Raw genomic sequence first — 22051 nt, forward strand, 5'->3', positions numbered from 1 at the left:
CCAAAGCACACACACATAGTCGCAGACAGACAGCCAACATAGTCGCAGACAGACAGCCAAACACACACATAGTGCAGACAGACAGCCAAAGCACACACACATAGTCAGACAGACAGACAGCCAAAGCACACACATAGTTTGACAGACAGCCAAAGCACACACACATAGTCGCAGACAGACAGCCAAAGCACACACACATAGTTTTGCAGACAGACAGTGCACACACACATAGTCGCAGACAGACAGCCAAAACAGCACACATAGTCGCAGACAGACAGCCAAAGCACACACATAGTCGCAGACAGACAGCCAAAGCAACACATAGTCGCAGACAGACAGCCAAAGCACACACACATAGTCGCAGACAGACAGCCAAAGCACGCACACATAGTCGCAGACAGACAGCCAAAGCACACACACATAGTCGCAGACAGACAGCCAAAGCACACACACATAGTCGCAGACAGACAGCCAAAGCACACACACATAGTCGCAGACAGACAGCCAAAGCACACACACATAGTCGCAGACAGACAGCCAAAGCACACACACATAGTCGCAGACAGACAGCCAAAGCACACACACATAGTCGCAGACAGACAGCCAAAGCACACACACACTCTCAAAAGCTTTCATAAGCATTGACATACTCATCAACGCGTAAAACACGTTAATCTGCTCACACAAGACACCCGTACACACATTTCCACACACTTGCGTGGACTGACACGTACACACGGTCTGGCACACGTGTGATTGACCTGTTATCGAACTAGTGTTAAGTTCCGCTCACCCACCTAAGATGACAGCGTTAACTCGCTGCGCTAACGGTTAGCCTCAGTCAACAAATAATATCACAGACAATATCACACAGGTTTCATCTCTTTAGTATGTCATTGTCAGCACTCAAGTCATTGTTCTTGACAGACTGCTATATATCAAATAAAAACAACTATTTCCCCAGAGACCTAAGATCTCAAGTGCTGTTCAATTAAAAGCCCCTTAAGTTGACTTATGGAAATTGTTACAGGATGTATCAGAATTGGTTAAAACTCAAATGTATGAAATATTCATAGTACCCTAAGTAGAGGTGCCCCACTTCTTGAAATCTCAAATAAAAATCCCAAATCCAGACTAAAATACTCTGCATGGTCAATCCGCTGTCTGCAGTGGCCTTAAAATCATGTCAATATGGCTATATGGAGCCCTCCGCATTGTTACAACATTTGGGAAGCACCCAGCGATGCGGTGCAGAGCTCAATTTTGCCTCCACGAGCCTCGGAGGCTCCGCAATTGTGTCAAAACCTCCGTACGGCGCCTCCCGATCGCATTCCCTGGAGCAAGCATAAATTGGCGATTAGCCTCAGCAGGTAGGATGTACAGTCTTTATTTGTTTCATGTGTCAATCAAAGATGGTATCATGACACAAGGCGCGACCCAGATGCAGACACAGGAGGCAGATGGTTGGAGTCTTAGATGTTTAATAATCCAAAAAGGAGTCGGCAAGAGAATGGTCTTGGACAGGCAAAAGGTCAAAACCAGTTCAGAGTCCAGGAGGTACAGAGTGGCAGACAGGCTCGTGGTCAAGGCAGCCAGAATGGTCAGGCAGGTGTGTACAGAGTCCAGAAACAGGCAAGGGTCAAAACCGGGAGGACGAGGAAAAAGAGAATAACAAAGGCAGGAGTATGGGGAAAAACGCTGGTTGACTTGGAACATACAAGACGAACTGGCACAGAGAGACAGGAAACACAGGGATAAATACACTGGGGAAAACAAGCGACACCTGGAGGGGGTGGAGACAATAACAAGGACAGGTGAAACAGATCAGGGTGTGACAGATGGAACCTCCACCAAACAGCACCCCGTGACCACATTACGAACGCACCGATAGGCTAGCCACCATTTCCTATTGCAATGACACCCAACATATGATTTACTCAGTGACCGCCAGTACATTATGGACACACTGACAGCCAGTACATTATGGACACACTGACAGCCAATGCACTGTGATATACACACTGACAATTAAAATATTGTGCTATATAGCTACATTTAAACTGAGAAGATCATATGCACCAAAAGGGAATATACGGTAATATATTCACTGACAAGCATAACAGCCAACCTAGCACAATAAACCCATTGACGGTGAAGTAATACACACACCCTCGTAGTGAACGCATCATAATATACACACCGTCATAGTGAATGCATCATAATATACACACCCTCATAGTGAACGCATCATAATATACACACCGTCATAGTGAATGCATCATAATATACACACCGTCATAGTGAATGCATCATAATACACACACCCTCGTAGTGAACGCATCATAATATACACACCCTCATAGTTAATGCATTATAATATACACACCCTCATAGTGAATGCATTATAATATACACACCCTCATAGTGAACGCATCATAATATACACACCCTCATAGTGAACGCATTATAATATACACACCCTCATAGTGAATGCATTATAATATACACACCCTCATAGAGAATGCATTATAATATACACACCCTCGTAGTGAACGCATTATAATATACACACCCTCATAGTGAATGCATTATAATATACACACCATCATAGTGAACGCATTATAATATACACACCCTCATAGAGAACGCATTATAATATACACATCCTCATAGTGAATGCATTATAATATACACACCCTCATAGTGAATGCATTATAATATACACACCCTCATAGTGAATGCATTATAATATACACACCCTCATAGTGAACGCATCATAATATACACACCATCATAGTGAATGCATTATAATATACACACCCTCATAGTGAATGCATTATAATATACAGACCCTCATAGTGAATGCATTATAATATACACACCCTCATAGTGAACGCATTATAATATACACCCATCATAGTGAATGCATTATAATATACACACCCTCATAGTGAATGCATCATAATATACACACCCTCATAGTGAACGCATTATAATATACACACCCTCATAGTGAACGCATTATAATATACACACCCTCATAGTGAATGCATTATAATATACACACCCTCATAGTGAACGCATTATAATATACACACCCTCATAGTGAACGCATTATAATATACACACCCTCATAGTGAATGCATCATAATATACACACCCTCATAGTGAATGCATTATAATATACACACCCTCATAGTGAATGCATTATAATATACACACCCTCATAGTGAATGCATTATAATATACACACCCTCATAGTGAATGCATTATAATATACACACCCTCATAGTGAATGCATCATAATATACACACCCTCATAGTGAATGCATTATAATATACACACCCTCATAGTGAATGCATTATAATATACACACCCTCATAGTGAACGCATTATAATATACACACCCTCATAGTGAATGCATTATAATATACACACCCTCATAGTGAATGCATTATAATATACACACCCTCATAGTGAATGCATTATAATATACACACCCTCATAGTGAACGCATTATAATATACACACCCTCATAGTGAATGCATTATAATATACACACCCTCGTAGTGAACGCATCATAATATACACACCCTCATAGTGAACGCATTATAATATACACACCCTCATAGTGAACGCATCATAATATACACACCCTCATAGTGAATGCATCATAATATACACACCCTCATAGTGAACGCATCATAATATACACACCCTCATAGTGAATGCATTATAATATACACACCCTCATAGTGAATGCATTATAATATACACACCGTCATAGTGAATGCATCATAATATACACACCCTCATAGTGAATGCATCATAATATACACACCCTCATAGTGAATGCATTATAATATACACACCATCATAGTGAACGCATCACAATATACACACCCTCATAGTTAATGCATTATAATATACACACGCTCATAGTTAATGCATTATAATATACACACCCTCATAGTGAACGCATTATAATATACACACCCTCATAGTGAATGCATTATAATATACACACCCTCATAGTGAATGCATCATAATATACACACCCTCATAGAGAACGCATTATAATATACACACCCTCGTAGTGAACGCATCATAATATACACACCGTCATAGTGAATGCATCATAATATACACACCCTCATAGTGAATGCATCATAATATACACACCCTCATAGTGAATGCATTATAATATACACACCCTCATAGTTAATGCATCATAATATACACGCCCTCATAGTGAATGCATTATAATATACACACCATCATAGTGAACACATCATAATATACACACCCTCATAGTTAATGCATCATAATATACACACACTCATAGTGAATGCATCATAATATACACACCCTCATAGTTAATGCATCATAATATACACACCCTCATAGAGAACGCATTATAATATACACACCCTCATAGTGAATGCATTATAATATACACACCATCATAGTGAACACATTATAATATACACACCCTCATAGTTAATGCATCATAATATACACACCCTCATAGTGAATGCATCATAATATACACACCCTCATAGTTAATGCATCATAATATACACACCCTCATAGAGAACGCATTATAATATACACACCCTCATAGTGAATGCATTATAATATACACACCATCATAGTGAACACATTATAATATACACACCCTCATAGTGAACGCATCATAATATACACACCCTCATAGAGAACGCATTATAATATACACACCCTCATAGTGAACGCATTATAATATACACACCCTCATAGTGAACACATTATAATATACACACCCTCATAGTGAACGCATCATAATATACACACCCTGACAGCTGCCATGTCACTTAACATACATACGCACAATGGCGAAGACGAGAGAGTCACTAGATGTCAACGCTGCACAATGATTTGCCGGGATTGGGAACGGTGGAAAAACCTTCTGCGCTTGGCGTGTGCTGTAAATCACTGGGAGGCTTGTTGACAGACAGTCAGCACACAGTAGTCACATTGTGATTTTTCCCAGTCCCTATCATGTACACCATCACGCAGCTTTTCATGCATGTCTGTCAGGGGAAGTCTTGCCTGCGTATCACATGGCAAAGGGACATGCTATATGAAGATTATGACGCCCCCCTTAGGTTGATATACATAGTGTATAGTGTTATCATTCTGACCCATTTACATTGCGATAAACCCATGGTCCCACAGTGGACTCGTCCATTGTTATCTATTAAGGCCTACACTATTCTACAATACAAATGGAGATTGATGCCATGCATACTGACTGGATGCAGACACGAGTATAGAACTCGTTCCCCAAAAATATTTTTTTGGGGAGATTTGTTGCATTCGACTTCAGAAATGTTGTGTTGTACCTAAAGCATGGCCCATCTTTGGCTTCCATGGGAATTTGCACGGCTGGGCGCAGCATGGGCTTGCCACCATCAACTGTATGACTGTGTAAAATGATTTGACTGAAGTACTGTGAAATTACATTCTGTAAATGAAACGCTGTAACAGAAATGATCTTACTGAAATGACACGGTCATAATGACGTCACTGAATTGACTGGACTGCAATGGTGTTACTGAAATGACATTACAGAAATCCTGTTACAAGTGGTGTTAATGAAATTACGTACTATAAAGCCTGTTAATGAGATAATGAGGCAGAAATCATGTTACAGAACTGACCAGACATTTATCATGTTACAGAACTGACCAGACATTTATCATGTTACAGAACTGACCAGACATTTATCATGTTACAGAACTGACCAGACATTTATCATGTTACAGAACTGACCAGACATTTATCATGTTACAGACCAGACATTTATCATGTTACAGAACTGACCAGACATTTATCATGTTACAGAACTGACCAGACATTTATCATGTTACAGAACTGACCAGACATTTATCATGTTACAGAACTGACCAGACATTTATCATGTTACAGAACTGTCCAGACATTTATCATGTTACAGAACTGACCAGACATTTATCATGTTACAGAACTGTCCAGACATTTATCATGTTACAGAACTGTCCAGACATTTATCATGTTACAGAACTGTCCAGACATTTATCATGTTACAGAACTGTCCAGACATTTATCATGTTACAGAACTGACCAGACATTTATCATGTTACAGAACTGACCAGACATTTATCATGTTACAGAACTGAGCAGACAGAAATCTTGTTACAGAACTGAGCAGACAGAAATCTTGCTACAGAACTGAGCAGACATTTATCTTGCTACAGAACTGACAGGACTGAAATGTCCGTTCCTAAAAAGTCTGGGTGCATTGACTAAAAGTCTAGGTCCTCCACTTCCATTTCTATGTGTATTTTTCTCATCCCCCTCTCCCATGCCCATTCTCCTCTCTCCTTCCTTGTGTGCTCCTCTTACTCGCAGGGTGAAGAGGGAACAGCTGGGCCCACACGACTGGTTGTCTATGCCCGTGCCCGCTGGCCAGATGTGGCTGGTAGTGCCGGGCCTGGAGCCCCAGACAGCCTACCAGTTCAGTGTCCTTGCGCAGAACAAGTTGGGCACGGGCCCCTTCAGCGAGGTCGTCACTGTGAACACACTGGGTTGGTATTACGGTATTCACCTCTGACTTATGACCTATTGGACTGGGGAAGAGAGCCAAGCGTAAGGGACATTACCTGGCGGGCACATGACACAACTGTGTGGTGTGATTGCAAGCTGCATTGAGAATGAATTGAATGATGTGTGGTTTTGTTGTTAATAGTGATGTAGGTACTGGTGTTGGTTGTTGCAGATGTAGTAGTAATGTTTTGTGGTTTTAAAAGTTGACTAGACTTTCAAAATAACTAATACCAACAATTGCAGTTGTGGGCCACTACTATTGCATTTAAATACAGCTCTCTAACCCCTCATCTCTTTCCATCGCTCCCCCTCTCTCTCTATCTATCTATCTATCTATCTATCTATCTATCTATCTATCTATCTATCTATCTATCTATCTATCTATCTATCTCTCTCTCTCTCTCTCTCTCTCTCTCTCTCTCTCTCTCTCTCTCTCTCTCTCTCTCTCTCTCTCTCTCTCTCTCTCTCTCTCTCTCTCTCTCTCTCTCTCTCTCTCTCTCTCTCTCTCTCTCTCTCTCTCTCTCTCTCTCTCTCTCTCTTGCCATTTTTCTCTCTCTCTCTTGCCATTTTTCTCTCTCTCTCTCTCTTGCCATTTTCTCTCTCTCTGTCCAGTATTTCCTATAAGTACCCCTGAACCATTGGTGCTGCTTACCCCACCGCGGTGCCTCACAGCTAATCGCACGCAGCAGGGTGTCCTGCTCATGTGGATTCCGCCGGCCAACCACACTGCTCCGATCGAGCGCTACGTCATGGAGTTCCGCCTGGGAGAGAGGTGGGACATCCTTGATGACGCCATCACCGCCGGAGAGACCGAGCTGTTAGCCAGAGACCTCATTCAGGTAACTAGCATACTGTATATACACTGCTTCATACGGAGACCGAGCTACTAGCCAGAGACCTCATTCATCTAGCTTATTGTATATACACTGTTTTATGCAGAATGGCAGATGGCCAGTTATCCGCAGGGCTGGTGTGGGCGCACGCTTTGGTTCCAGCCAAGCTCATTAACACACCTTGATTCAAGACTATGGTTATGACTATGATGATTGGGGATGGGAGTCAGTTGTAGAAAGAAGTATGTTCTTCAAAGAAAACCACTATTTAACATTATATTACAACAATAATTGTATCTTCCTTGTCAGACCCGAGTCTGTCTGATATCTCAATGAAGTCATAAAAAGTTTTAGGATGCATCTCCAATGGTACCCAATTTCCTATTTGTGGTCCACTACTTTTGACCAGTGGCCCATAAGGCACTGATCAAAAGTTATGCAATATAGGGAATAGGGTACCATTTGGGACATATCCTGAGTCTTATGTAAGCACACCATCTGGGGAGAGTTATATGTTAAAGTATAGACATTTATTTTCCCAACATTGAAAAAAATCCATATTCTTTTGTTGTATGTCAGATTGCGCTCCTGGCGTGAAGTGTTTACTCTCATTCTAACCATCAGTAACAGGATGCATCCCAAATTGCACCCTATTTCCTTTATAGTGCACTACTTTTGTCCAGGTCCAAAGTAGCATACTTTATACCATATCAGCACTATAAATATAATAGCGTGCCATTTGGGATGTAGACAATTTCTATGCAGGTACATTATTCTAGCTTGACTCCCAACACCCACTCACACTTCTCTATCATGTTTCACATTTAGCAGTACAATTCACATTTAGCAGCACAATGTAGCACAATTCTGAAGCTGGCTTTTTACTCCAGCTATTGAGGTAATTGGACCACAAGGGACCGTGTATTTGGGGCTCTGTCTCCCTCTTCTTCAGTAACATACTGTTAGATGTGACACGTTTTCATGTCCACTTTGACAGGTCCATTTCCTTGTGGTTATCCTCCTAAAACAAACAAACTTTGGTTTCTTTTTTGTGAACAATAGTTTTTATTGACTGTAAGAAGTCTTACATGAATGACAGTATACAACTTTAAACAGATGTTGTACACACACACACACACACACACACACACACACACACACACACACACACACAAAAGCATGTATCTATATTTTATTGCATGAAATGTATCCGCTATCATTTCCTATGATCAACAATACCATTTGAAGATCAGATCGTCAGTTACTAACTATCAACGGGACTATCATTACTGCAATATTCTCTGTTTTCTGAAATTTTGCCCTTCGGACAAGATACCCTCATGGCTATCCAACTCAACAGATTCTCTATTTACTGAGCGGACAGGACATCGGATTCAGGGAACTCCAGAGGGGGAGGAGTTTGTCTCTTCATCAACAGCAAACGGTGTGCAGACTCGGAAGTCTCTACCTAATTGTTTACCCATCTTGGATTACCTGATGGTCAAATGCAGACCCTTCTACTGCCAGAGAGAATTTTCAGCTGTTATTGTGAGTGCTGTATATATTCCACCTCAGGACAACAACAAGCTGGCACTTGACAAACTGTAAGAGGCTATAAATAAGCAGGAAACCATGCAGCAGGAGGCTGCTTTTCTTGTTGCCAGTGGTTTTAATTTCTGCATCACCAAGACACACAGTGGTGTAGTGCAGTTTTTTTTAAATGTAATGGAGCACCATCATTTTTCAAAGTTTGTAGCCTACTGACAGATCTAGCGTATTGAATATCATTGTACAATAGGCCTATGCATGAAATGCATTATCCAATTGCAACGTCTGCCTAATGCCCACACATATTGTCTCAAGAAAATGCTATATTATTTGAATATCCTCAAACACCAAGTTAGGCATACAAATCTCTTAAATAGGCCATCATCACTGTCAACCGTGAATGATAATTCTTTACGTTTTACCTGTGAAAGGTCAAACTGTGTTTGCAAGCCAATCATTTGATCTCAATCAGTTTCATGAGGATATGCATTTAGATCTTCTTGAATGAGAATTAAAGCAGATGGTGTTAAAAAATTAAAAATAGCCTTGTAGGCTTATTCTGTTTCAATCAAAACATGTATCCTGCCTGGTGGCTGTCTCCTGCCTGGTGGCTGTCTCCTGCCTGGTGGCTGTCTCCTGCCTGGTGGCTGTCTCCTGCCTGGTGGCTGTCTCCTGCCTGGTGGCTGTCTCCTGCCTGGTGGCTGTCTCCTGCCTGGTGGCTGTCTCCTGCCTGGTGGCTGCCTCCTGCCTGGTGGCTGCCTCCTGCCTGGTGGCTGTCTCCTGCCTGGTGGCTGTCTCCTGCCTGGTGGCTGTCTCCTGCCTGGTGGCTGTCTCCTGCCTGGTGGCTGCCTCCTGCCTGGTGGCTGTCTCCTGCCTGGTGGCTGTCTCCTGCCTGGTGGCTTTCTCCTGCCTGGTGGCTGTCTCCTGCCTGGTGGCTGCCTCCTGCCTGGTGGCTGCCTCCTGCCTGGTGGCTGTCTCCTGCCTGGTGGCTGTCTCCTGCCTGGTGGCTGTCTCCTGCCTGGTGGCTGTCTCCTGCCTGGTGGCTTTCTCCTGCCTGGTGGCTGTCTCCTGTCTGGTGGCTGCCTCCTGCCTGGTGGCTGTCTCCTACCTGGTGGCTGTCTCCTGCCTGGTGGCTGTCTCCTGCCTGGTGGCTGTCTCCTGCCTGGTGGCTGCCTCCTGCCTCGTGGCTGCCTCCTGCCTCGTGGCTGCCTCCTGCCTGGTGGCTGCCTCCTGCCTGGTGGCTGTCTCCTGCCTGGTGGCTGCCTCCTGCCTGGTGGCTGCCTCCTGCCTGGTGGCTGTCTCCTGCCTGGTGGCTGTCTCCTGCCTGGTGGCTGCCTCCTGCCTGGTGGCTGCCTCCTGCCTGGTGGCTGTCTCCTGCCTGGTGGCTGCCTCCTGCCTGGTGGCTGCCTCCTGCCTGGTGGCTGCCTTCTGCCTGGTGGCTGCCTCCTGCCTGGTGGCTGTCTCCTGCCTGAGTTTTAGCCACATGAGGTTTTTTACTATTCAGCTTCAAGATAAGAAATGACTGAGGTGTATTTATTGTCCTACTAGTATATGCTATTCTTTTCAGTTCCGTTATGTAAAATACTAACTAATCATTATGTGATCTTGCAAGAAAGACTTTGATTCCGCTCTGATCTAACTTTACTAAACATGCACAATTGTAAGAAGTGATCATCTTCTATTTGTAGTAATAATACAATAGTTGAACAGTTTTGAACAAATACATTTCTTCCGAAATGAAGGAAAAGCAAGAGAGAGAGAGAGAGAGAAAGGTTGTCATTTTTTTCAGTTTCACTGACTTAGCTAGAAAATGCAGCAAGTTTAGCCTACTCAAAACACCCTGCTCAAACAGAGGGATGCTAGGCTATGACTATCCAACACAACACTGGAACTCTTCCAATACAAGGTATGCTTCTGGTTTTACTCATTTATTGCCACCGAGCCCTGCCTGTGTAAGTGCTAAACTGCTTACTGACTGTACACTGTAACATTACTGCATGATTGAAGCGAGTTTACTAACGCGAAGACAGGGAGGAAACCACCTTTTATCTACCTATAGGCTACTATAGCGTACATGTTTATTTAGTTTGTCATTCTATCGTTTTCATGACATTTTTGTCGTAATTAAAAAGAATTTATTTAGAATGTATCAGAATATATTTAGATGCATCACTGACATTGTCCCCACAATGAAGGTTTGCTGCTTCCCCAATCAAATGACCCTGATTAACATGACGTGTACACTAAGCTTAAGAAGGACAGAGCTACTGCTCACATGGCTATCACAGCCAACCAAGAGGCTACGGCTGAGGACACGAACGCGTAAAATAAGTCCCGCTATGACCAATGTAGAGCCATCAAACAGGTAAAAGGACAATATCGGAAACAAGGTGGAATCCTACCTATTACACCGGCTCTGACACCCAACTCAGAGCCGGCACTGTAGCAGAGGCTACAGTACAATAAGTACTATAAGGACTACAAGTACAATAAGGACTACAAGGAGTCCCTAGCCATGATCTGCCCAATGATACCTCTCTACCAGTCGAACTCCATGCACATTTGTTTTTATGCACACTTCGACAAAAACAACACAGAGCCCTGCTTGAGGGCCCCCGCTGATTCGGATGATCTCTCTGGGTGATCTCTTTTTCCGAGGCTGATGTGAGTAAGGGTAAATACTTGTAAGGCCGCAGGGCCAGACATTATTCTGGGGCGTGTCCTCAGGGCTTGTGCAGACCAGCTGGCAGGGGTCTTCACAGATATTTTGAGCCTCTCCTTGTCTCAATCCCCACATTTCAAAGTTACTACCATCATTCCTATTCCCAAAAACTCTAAGGCATTCTGCCATCCTAGCACTTGCATCTGTAATAATGAAGTGCTATGAAAGGCTGGTCATGGCTAGGATTGCAGAATTATGTGAACTTTCAATAAATTCCCTGCTTTTCCTGAAATCCTGTTTGGAGGATTCTGTATTTCCTGCTTATTCCGTAATGATTCCGGGAATCTTCCAACTGGGATTTAGGGAAAACCAGAGATTTTTTTAAAAAAGTTACCTGATTTTGCAACCCTAGTCATGGCACACATCAACTCCATCCTCCCAGACAACCCACTCCAATTTGATCCACAGATGATGCACTCAATACTGCCCTCTCCCACCTAGAAAAGAGTCATATATATGTGAGGATGCTGTTTATCGACTACAGCACAGCGTTGAACACCGTAGTGTCCTTCAAGCTCGTCACCAATCTCAGGACCATTGGACTGAACACCCCGCTCTGCAACTGGGATCCGGGACTTCCTGATAGGCCAACCCCAGGTGGTAAGAGTGGTCAACAACACCTGCACACCATGCTAACCCTCAACTAGGGAGCTCCCAGGGGTGTGTGCTTAGCCCCCACCTTTACTCTATGTTCACTCACAACTGTAAGGCCGAGCACGACTCCAACTCCATCATCAAGTTTGCTGACGACATGACAGTGGTTTTCCTGATTATTGATTATATTTATTTCTACCACCATGCTGCTGTTAATTGATTATTGATTTCCATTGACATTAGTATCTATCTATTTTTCAGATACTGGTCACAAAAACTCCTGTTTACATGCATATATTACCATTAGGCTCCCTAAAACACTTCCTAAAACACTTCTGTGAGCAGGCCTTTCTAATCGACCTGGCCTGGGTATCCTGGAAGGACATTGACCTCATCCCTTCAGTTGAGGATGCCTGGTCATTCTTTAAAAGTAACTTCCTCACCATTTTAGATAAGCATGCTCCGTTCAAAAAATGCAGAACTAAGAACAGATACAGCCCTTGGTTCACTCCAGACCTGACTGCCCTCGACCAGCACAAAAACATCCTGTGGCGGACTACAATAGCATCGAACAGTCCCCGCGATATGCAACTGTTCAGGGAAGTCAGGAACCAATACACGCAGTCAGTCAGGAAAGCTAAGGCCAGCTTCTTCAGGCAGAAGTTTGCATCCTGTAGCTCCAACTCCACAAAGTTCTGGGACACTGTGAAGTCCATGGAGAACAAGAGCACCTCCTCCCAGCTGCCCACTGCACTGAGGTTAGGTAACACGGTCACCACCGATAAATCCATGATTATCGAAAACTTCAACAAGCATTTCTCAACGGCTGGCCATGCCTTCCGCCTGTCAACTCCAACCTCGGCCAACAGCTCCACCCCCCCCGCAGCTACTCGCCCAAGCCTCTCCAGGTTCTCCTTTACCCAAATCCAGATAGCAGATGTTCTGATAGAGCTGCAAAACCTGGACCCGTACAAATCAGCTGGGCTTGACAATCTGGACCCTCTATTTCTGAAACTATCCGCCGCCATTGTCGCAACCCCTATTACCAGCCTGTTCAACCTCTCTTTCATATCGTCTGAGATCCCCAAGGACTGGAAAGCTGCCGCAGTCATCCCCCTCTTCAAAGGGGAGACACCCTGGACCCAAACTGTTACAGACCTATATCCATCCTGCCCTGCCTATCTAAGGTCTTCGAAAGCCAAGTCAACAAACAGGTCACTGACCATCTCGAATCCCACCGTACCTTCTCTGCTGTGCAATCTGGTTTCCGAGCCGGTCACAGGTGCATCTCAGCCACGCTCAAGGTACTAAACGATATCATAACCGCCATCGATAAAAGACAGTACTGTGCAGCCGTCTTCATCGACCTTGCCAAGGCTTTCGACTCGGTCAATCACCATATTCTTATCGGCAGACTCAGTAGCCTCGGTTTTTCGGATGACTGCCTTGCCTGGTTCACCAATTACTTTGCAGACAGAGTTCAGACCCACTGGCTCCAGGTCATCTACAAGTCCATGCTAGGTAAAGCTCCGCCTTATCTCAGTTCACTGGTCACGATGGCAACACCCATCCGTAGCACGCGCTCCAGCAGGTGTATCTCACTGATCATCCCTAAAGCCAACACCTCATTTGGCTGCCTTTCGTTCCAGTTCTCTGCTGCCTGTGACGAATTGCAAAAATCGCTGAAGTTGGAGACTTTTATCTCCCTCACCAACTTCAAACATCAGCTATCTGAGCAGCAAACGATCGCTGCAGCTGTACATAGTCTATCGGCAAATAGCCCACCCATTTTTACCTAACTCATCCCCATACTGTTTTTATTTATTTACTTTTCTGCTCTTTTGTACACCAATATCTCTACCTGTACATGACCATCTGATCATTTATCACTCCAGTGTTAATCTGCAAAATTGTAATTATTCGCCTACCTCATGCCTTTTGCACATTATGTATATAGACTCCCCTTTTTTTCTTCCTATTGTGTTATTGACTTGTTAATTGTTTACTCTATGTGTAGCTCTGTGTTGTCTGCTCACACTGCTATGCTTTATCTTGGCCAGGTCGCAGTTGCAAATGAGAACTTGTTCTCAACTAGCCTACCTGGTTAAATAAAGGTGAAATAAAATTAAAAATGTAAAAATTAGTATATAAACATAAGCATTTATATATCACCGCTACCAGTCACTCTTCAGTCCCACTCACACCCCTTGACCTTTCCCACATTTTGTTGTGTTGAGGAGTCTGCATGCTTCCCCTCCGGAACTGTTTGTGCATACAGTACCAGTCAAAAGTTTGGACACACCTACTCATTCCAGGGTTTTTCTTTATTTTTACTATTTTCTACATTGTAGAATAATAGTAAAGACATCATAACTATGAAATAACATATATGGAATCATGTAGTATCCACAAAAGTGTTCATCAAAATATATTTTATATTTGAGAATCTTCAAATAGCCAGCTATATATGACAGCGTTGCACACTCTTGGCATTATCTCAACCAGCCTCATGAGGTAGTTACCTGGAATGCATTTAAATTAACAGGTGTGCCTTGTTAAAAGTTCATTTGTGGAATTTCTTTCCTTAAATGCGTTTGAGCCAATCAGTTGTGTTGTGACAAGATAGGGGTGGTATACAGAAGATAGTCCTATTTGGTAAAATACCAAGTTCATATTGTGGCAAGAAAATCTCAAATAAGCAAAGAGAAACAACAGTCCATCATTACATGAAGGTCGGTCAATTTGGAAAATTTCAAGAACTTTGAAAGTTTCTTCAAGCACAGTCGCAAAAACCATCAAGCGCTATGATGAAACTGTCTCTCATGAGGACCGCCACAGGAAAGGAAGACCCAGAGTTACCTCTGCTGCAGAGGATATGTTCATTAGAGTTACCATCCTCAGATTGCAGCCCAAATAAATGCTTCACAGAGCTCAAGTAACAGACACATCTCAACATCAAATGTTCAGAGGAGACTGAGGGAATCAAGTCTTCATGGTCGAATTGCTGCAAAGAAACCACTTTGAAAGGACACCAATAAGAAGAAGAGACTTGCTTGGGCCAAGAAACACGAGCAATGGACATTGACAGAATTCCACTGGTCTATTTGGTCTTATGAGTCCAAATTTGAAAGTTTTGGTTCAAACCGCCATGTCTATGTGAGACGCAGAGTAGGTGAAGGAATGATCCCTGCATGTGTGGTTCCCACCGTGAAGCATGGAGGAGGAGGTGTGATGGTGTGGGGGTGCTTTACTGGTTACACTGTCAGTGATTTATTTAGAATTCAAGGCACACTTAACCAGCATGGCTACCACAGCATTATACAGCACTACGCCATCGCATCTGGTTTGCGCTTAGTGGGATTATCATTTGTTTTTCAACAGGACTATGACCCAACACACCTCCAGGCTGTGTAAGGGTGATGGAGTGCTGCATCAGATGACCTGGCCTCGACAATCACCCAACCTCAACCCAATTGAGATGGTTTGGGATGTGTTGGACCGCAGAGTGAAGAAAAAGCAGCCAACAAGTGCTCCGCATATGTGGGACCTCCTTCAAGATGGTTGGAAAAGCCTTCCGGGTAAAGCTGGTTGAGAGAATGCCAAGAGTGTGCAAAGCTGTCATCAAGGTGGCTACTTTGAAGAATATACCATATAAAATGTATTTTGATTTGTTTAACACTTTTTTGGTTGCTACATGATTCCATATGTGTTATTTAATAGATTTGATGTCCTCACTATTGTTCTACAATGTAGAAAATTGCACAAATAATGAAAAACCCTTGAATGAGTAGAGTAGACTGGTACTGTATATTATGACAAAATGTTGTGATGTTTTTGTTCGTTTTGGTCTTCGGCAAGGGTATTTTCGGCTGTTCGTGCACAAAATATTTTTTCTCGAGGCAACCCGAAGTTCGGAACCGAAGTCCACGCCCCTTCGCCGTAGAGATTTTTCAATTAAGTGTTTGTTGTCATTCAACGATAGATAACTTGTTTTCATGCAAATAAAATATTTGAGAAATTCTGCACCAAACATCTTTGTTAGATATAAAATTGTGTGACTTAAATCTCCTCTTCAAAATCATAAATTAATGACATACTTCTGGAGTTAGCTTAGATTCATTCTGACTATTTTGAGGAAGTGTATACTGGCTACAGCGTCTCAAGATGGACAAACAGTACTATTGATGCTTTTTCAAAATTTTCAAGCATAGATCTTTCAAGGGAGTATGCGAGTACACTCGGTCTGTTCGCCTTGCCAAACCAATTTTTTTGTCAACGATCTACACCAAATACTTGATTGTCAAAGTGGAAGAAGAAATCAAACGAGTTGAATTTCTTTATGGAAAATAAAACACATATCTTGATTAGATAAGTTTTAAAAACCCCTGAGTTTGAATGTTAGAATAATATTTGTCAGTGATTACAGCTGTGAGTCTTTCTTGGTAAGTCTCTAAGTACTTTGCACACCTGGATTGTACAATATTTGCCCATTATTCTTTAAAGAATTATTCAAGCTCTGTCAAGTTCTTTGTTGATCTTTGCTAGACAGTCATTTCAAGTCTTGCCACAGATTTTCAAGCCAATTTTAAATCAAAAGTGTGACTAGGCCACTCTGGAACATTCAATGTCCTTTTGGTAATAACTGTGTATATTTGGCCTTGCGTTTTAGGTAATTGTCCTGCTGAAAGGTGAATTTATCTTCCAGTGTCTGGTGGAAAGCAGACTGAACCTCTAGGATATTGTGCTAATCTCTGTTCTGTTTCTTTCATTTAAAAAAAACTCCTTAGTTCTTGCCGATGTCAAGCGTACTCATAACATGATGCAGCCACGACCATGCTTGAAAATATGAAGTGTTACTCAGTGACGTCTTATGTTGAAACTTCCCAGAACATAACACTTTGAATTCAGGACAAAAATTGAATTTCTTTGCCACATTTTTTTGCAGTATTACTTTAGTACCTTATTGCAAACAGGATGCAAGTTTTGGAACATTTTTATTCTGTACAGGCTTCCTTTTTACTCTGTAATTTAGTGCTTTTGGAAAGTATCCAGAAGCCTCCACTTTTGTTGGGTTACAGCCTTATTCTAAAATGTATTAAATCTACACACAATACCCCATAATGACAGGTGTTAATGACAGGTGACACTTATGGATACAGATAGCACCTTCGTTTCCACACAGCAATGCTGCCCATGACCGCTGATGCGTGTATGTGACTCTCTGTCTTAGGAGGCATGGTATGAGTTCCGGGTCATGGCGGTCATGGAGGAGCTGGTCAGCGAGCCCAGTAACACAGTTGGAGTATCCAGTACAGGTGAGTGAACAACACACCTCTGCATACACATACAAGTCTATGGACACGCCTTTATCACACAGCACATGTCTAAAATGAGAGAGACACAGGCAGGGGATGGGGCAAGTTGCAGACTAAAATGTTGATATGGCAGACTTGTAAAGCTTTAAAACAAAACAAAGCAAATCGGAAATAATTTTAAGGGTCCATGTTTAAAAAATAAGTAAATACTTAAATATAAAAGAGTATTGCCCAATGCAGGCATACTTCTAGTCTGGTCCCAGAACTGTTTATACTGTCTTGCCAACCCTTATGTATCAACACAGCACAAACACATCTGGGACCAGAGATTGGGACTGTGAGTAACTGTGAAGGCATCACCAGAGCAACAAAAAAATCACAAGAGCAGCAAAAGATTCACGAGAGCTTACTTCCTAATATTGGAAGTACTTTACCGCCCCCTCCTGATGATGTAGTTGCACTACAGCATCAGATTGTTTTAAACAATATTTGGAAAGTCATTTAAAAAATATTTAAAAATCACCTTTATTTAACCAGGTAGGCTGGTTGAGAACAAGTTCTCATTTACAACTGCAACCTGGCCAAGACATAGCAAAGCAGTGCGATACAAACAACACAGAGTTACACATGGAATTAACAAACATACAGTCAATAATACAATAGAAAAAGTCTATATACAGTGTGTGCAAATGAGGTAGGATAAGGGAGGTAAGGCAATAAATAGGCCATAGTGGCAAAATAATGACAATATAGCAATTAAACACTGGAGTGATAGATGTGCAGAAGATGAGTGTGCAAGTAGAGATGGTGATGAGGAAGTTGGATGGCCTATTTACAGATGGGCTATGTACAGGTGCAGCGATCTGTGAGCTGCTCTGACAGCTGGTGCTTAAAGTTAGAGGGGGAGATATGAGTCTCCAGCTTCAGTGATTTTTGCAGTTCGTTCCAGTAATTGGCAGCAGAGAACTGGAAGGAAAGGCAGCCGAAAGAGGAATTGGCATTGGGGGTGACCAGTGAAATATACCTACAGCAGCGTGCTACAGGTGGGTGCTGCTATGGTGAAAAGTGAGCTGAGGCCGGGCTTTACCTAGCAGAGACTTATAGATGACCTGGTGCCAGTGGGTTTGGCAACGAATATGAAGCGAGGGCCAGCCAACGAGAACATACAGGTCGCAGTGCTGACAAAACGGATGGCACTGTGATAGACTGCATCCAATTTGCCAAGTAGAGTGTTGGAGGCTATTTTGTAAATTACATCGCCGAAGTCAAGGATCGGTAAGATAGTAAGTTTTACAAAGGTATGTTTGGCAGCATGAGTGAAGGATGCTTTGTTGCGAAATAGGAAGCCCGATTCTAGATTTAATTTTGGATTGGAGATGCTTAATGTGAGTCTGGAAGGAGAGTTTACAGTCTAACCAGACACCTAGGTATTTGTAGTTGTCCACACATTCTAAGTCAGAACCGTCCAGAGTAGTGATAATGGACGGGTGGGCAGGTGCGGGCAGCGATCGGTTAAAAAACATGCATTTAGTTTTACTTGCATTTAAGAGCAGTTGGAGGCCACGGAAGGAGAGTTGTGTGGCATTGAAACTCGTCTGGAGGTTAGTTAAGACCGTGTCCAAAGAAGGGCCAGAAGTATACAGAATGGTGTAGTCTGCATAGAGGTGGATCAGGAGAATCACCAGCAGCAAGACACACTGAACTTTGTCTGAGAAGTAGTTGGTGAACCAGGCGAGGCAGTCATTTGAGAAATCAAGGCTGTTGAGTCTGTCGATAAGAATGTGGTGATTGACAGAGTCTAAAGCCTTGTCCAGGTCGATGAATACAGCTGCACAGTACTGTCTCTTATCGATGGCAGTTATGATATTGTTTAGGACCTTGTGTGGCTGAGGTGCACCCATGACCAGCTCGGAAACCGGATTGCATAGCGGAGAAGGTACGGTGTTATTCGAAATGGTCGGTGATCTGTTTGCTAACTTGGCTTTCAAAGACCTTAGAAAGGCAGGGTAGGATAGATATAGGTCTGTTGCAGTTGGGTCTAGAGTGTCTCCCCCTTTGAAGAGGGGGATGACTGCGGCAGCTTTCAAATCTTTGGGGATCTCAGACGATACGAAAGAGAGGTTGAACAGGCTAGTAATAGGGGTTGCAACAATTTTGGCGGATACATTTAGAAGGAGAGGGTCCAGATTGTCTAGCCTGGCTGATTTGTAGGGGTCCAGATTTTGTAGCTCTTTCAGAACATCAGCTATCTGGATTTAGGTGAAGGAGAAGCGGGGGGGACTTGGGCAAATTGCTGTGGGGGGTGCAGGGCTGTTGACCGGGGTAGGGATAGCCAGGTGGAAAGCATGGCCAGCCGTAGAAAAATGCTCAATTCTCAATTATCACGGATTTATCGGTGGTGACAGTGTTTCCTAGCCTCAGTGCAGTGGGCAGCTGGGGGGAGGTGCTCTTATTCTCCATGGACTTTAGTGTCCCAGAACTTTTTGGAGTTACAGGATGCAAATTTCTGTTTGAAAAAGCTAGCCTTTGCTTTCCTAACTGCCTGTGTATATTGGTTCCTAGTCATGCTGAAGGATGTTATTTCAAATACAGTGATATAGTAAAAGAACTACAATACTCCCCATGATAAAATGAGGAGGGTGGAAACATATCCTCTATCGAGTCCTCTCGAGTCTGTGTTCACGAAAGGAAAGTAGATAAGGAAAGGAGATGAGGAAAGGAATTGACTCATGAGTTTTGGAATGCATTCCTTTGACTCAGTCAGGTCCTATGGGGAGCTTCATCAATCCAGCAGAGTTTCCAAATCCATTTCCATTAAGTGTGTTTGGGTGTATCGATCGCTATAAGGCCATAAATGATGAGTCGCAGAATCAGGTTAATTGGACAGCCAGTTACTGTGGTGATTGGCAGGGGCCTGCCAGGGACACACACATACGCAAACACAAAACACACACAGTTAGTGTGATGACTGGCAGTAGCCTGCCAGATTCGACCTGCCCTGTAGATGTCAGGCCCTCCCTTTTGTAATCAGCTACAAGCCTAGTTCAAAGGCTATGTAGAGTTACTTGAGTAATTTACACATAATGTAATGTTTTCTGCTCACAATAAATGCAGGTTTAAAGGCTAGCCTGGAAGTATTTGTTTTCAATATACCTATATACCTATTATTGTGTGTTGATGTCAGTCACAGTATTGTTTTGAGTCAAACACCTCTGTCCAAGCCTACATACAGTCTACTGGCAGACAAGTAATTTCATGCCCCCCTCCTCTGCCTCAGACTTCTTCCCGCCCCCGGAGATGGTAGATGAGGGGGGACTGACGCGGCCGGTGGTGGCTGGCATCGTGGCCACTGTCTGTTTTCTGGCGGCCGCCGTTCTCTTCAGCACACTGGCAGCCTGCTTCGTCAACAAACAGCGCCGACGCAAGCTCAAGAGGAGGAGAGGTGAGACACATGCAGTATAGACACACACAAGGATTCACAGACAGACACACATAGACATGATTTGATAGCTCTATATCGACATCTCATTGAACTGACATTGATGGCATTGATACATTAATGATGTCTTATTCTGTGTCCCCCACCTCTTTTTCAGACCCCCCTCTCTCGATAACACACTGCAGAAAAAGCATGGAAACTCCGTAAGTAACCAAAGCCAACAATGCTTAAATTTTTTCCCCCTCCTTCGCTGCAAATGATGCAAATCAAGGCTAGGGTGCACTGCATCACAATGTAAGGCTTCTTACACACACCCATCAAATAGAGAAAGCCTATTGGAAGGACCACTAATTACTGGCCAACGATTGGCCAAATATTGATGGACAGGGGGCTGTCACTGTTTAACTAGCTATTACCCAAAGTTCCTCTCAGCAAAACCAATACTTGGTCTTTAACGGTCCAATTTTGAACCAACACATTCTCAATTCTAATCTGAGATAGATATCGTGTACGGTACAATATCTATATATTGAAAAATAAAGCTGATATTCTAACAAAATTGACCAAATTAAAAATAAATGTGGCAGACCCTGGAGAGAACATATTTGTCTATCTGTTTTCTATAATGTAATTTTAATAGACTAGTAACTAGTAGAGCTGAGCTTGTGAACATGCGTGCGTATGTCACGGCCCAGAAACTTAAATCCATCGTTATTGACCTTGTTTTCCTAATTACAGTTGTTTCCCTAACTACAGTTGGATTGAAAGATCAATACTCCAGGGTCACAGAAAGGTTGTCACGACCATGTTCACAAACATTAACTACCAAGTCTTTGTGTGCGACCGAAATGACACCCTATTCCCGATATAGTGCATTACTTTTAACCAGAGTCATATGGGGGCTCTGGTCAAAAGTAGTGCACTATAAAGGGAATGTGATGCCATTTGAGACATAGGCCAAGTTTTTTAGTA

At 42.9% G+C, this 22051-nt stretch overlaps 1 protein-coding gene across 2 annotated transcripts in view; it reads left to right on the top strand.

Annotated features, from left to right (window-relative positions):
- Nucleotides 1-22051, top strand: part of igsf9bb (immunoglobulin superfamily, member 9Bb) — a 197757-nt gene that overhangs the window by 157350 nt on the left and 18356 nt on the right. For both annotated transcript variants that reach the window (XM_052457764.1, XM_052457765.1), the window contains exons 13-17: nt 6434-6609; nt 7241-7467; nt 17556-17640; nt 20918-21082; nt 21237-21282. In XM_052457764.1, coding sequence (XP_052313724.1) covers nt 6434-6609; nt 7241-7467; nt 17556-17640; nt 20918-21082; nt 21237-21282 — 699 coding nt within the window. The remainder of the gene's footprint in view (nt 1-6433; nt 6610-7240; nt 7468-17555; nt 17641-20917; nt 21083-21236; nt 21283-22051) is intronic.

Source organism: Oncorhynchus keta, chromosome 12, assembly GCF_023373465.1.
Source record: "Oncorhynchus keta strain PuntledgeMale-10-30-2019 chromosome 12, Oket_V2, whole genome shotgun sequence".
NCBI lineage: Eukaryota > Metazoa > Chordata > Actinopteri > Salmoniformes > Salmonidae > Oncorhynchus > Oncorhynchus keta.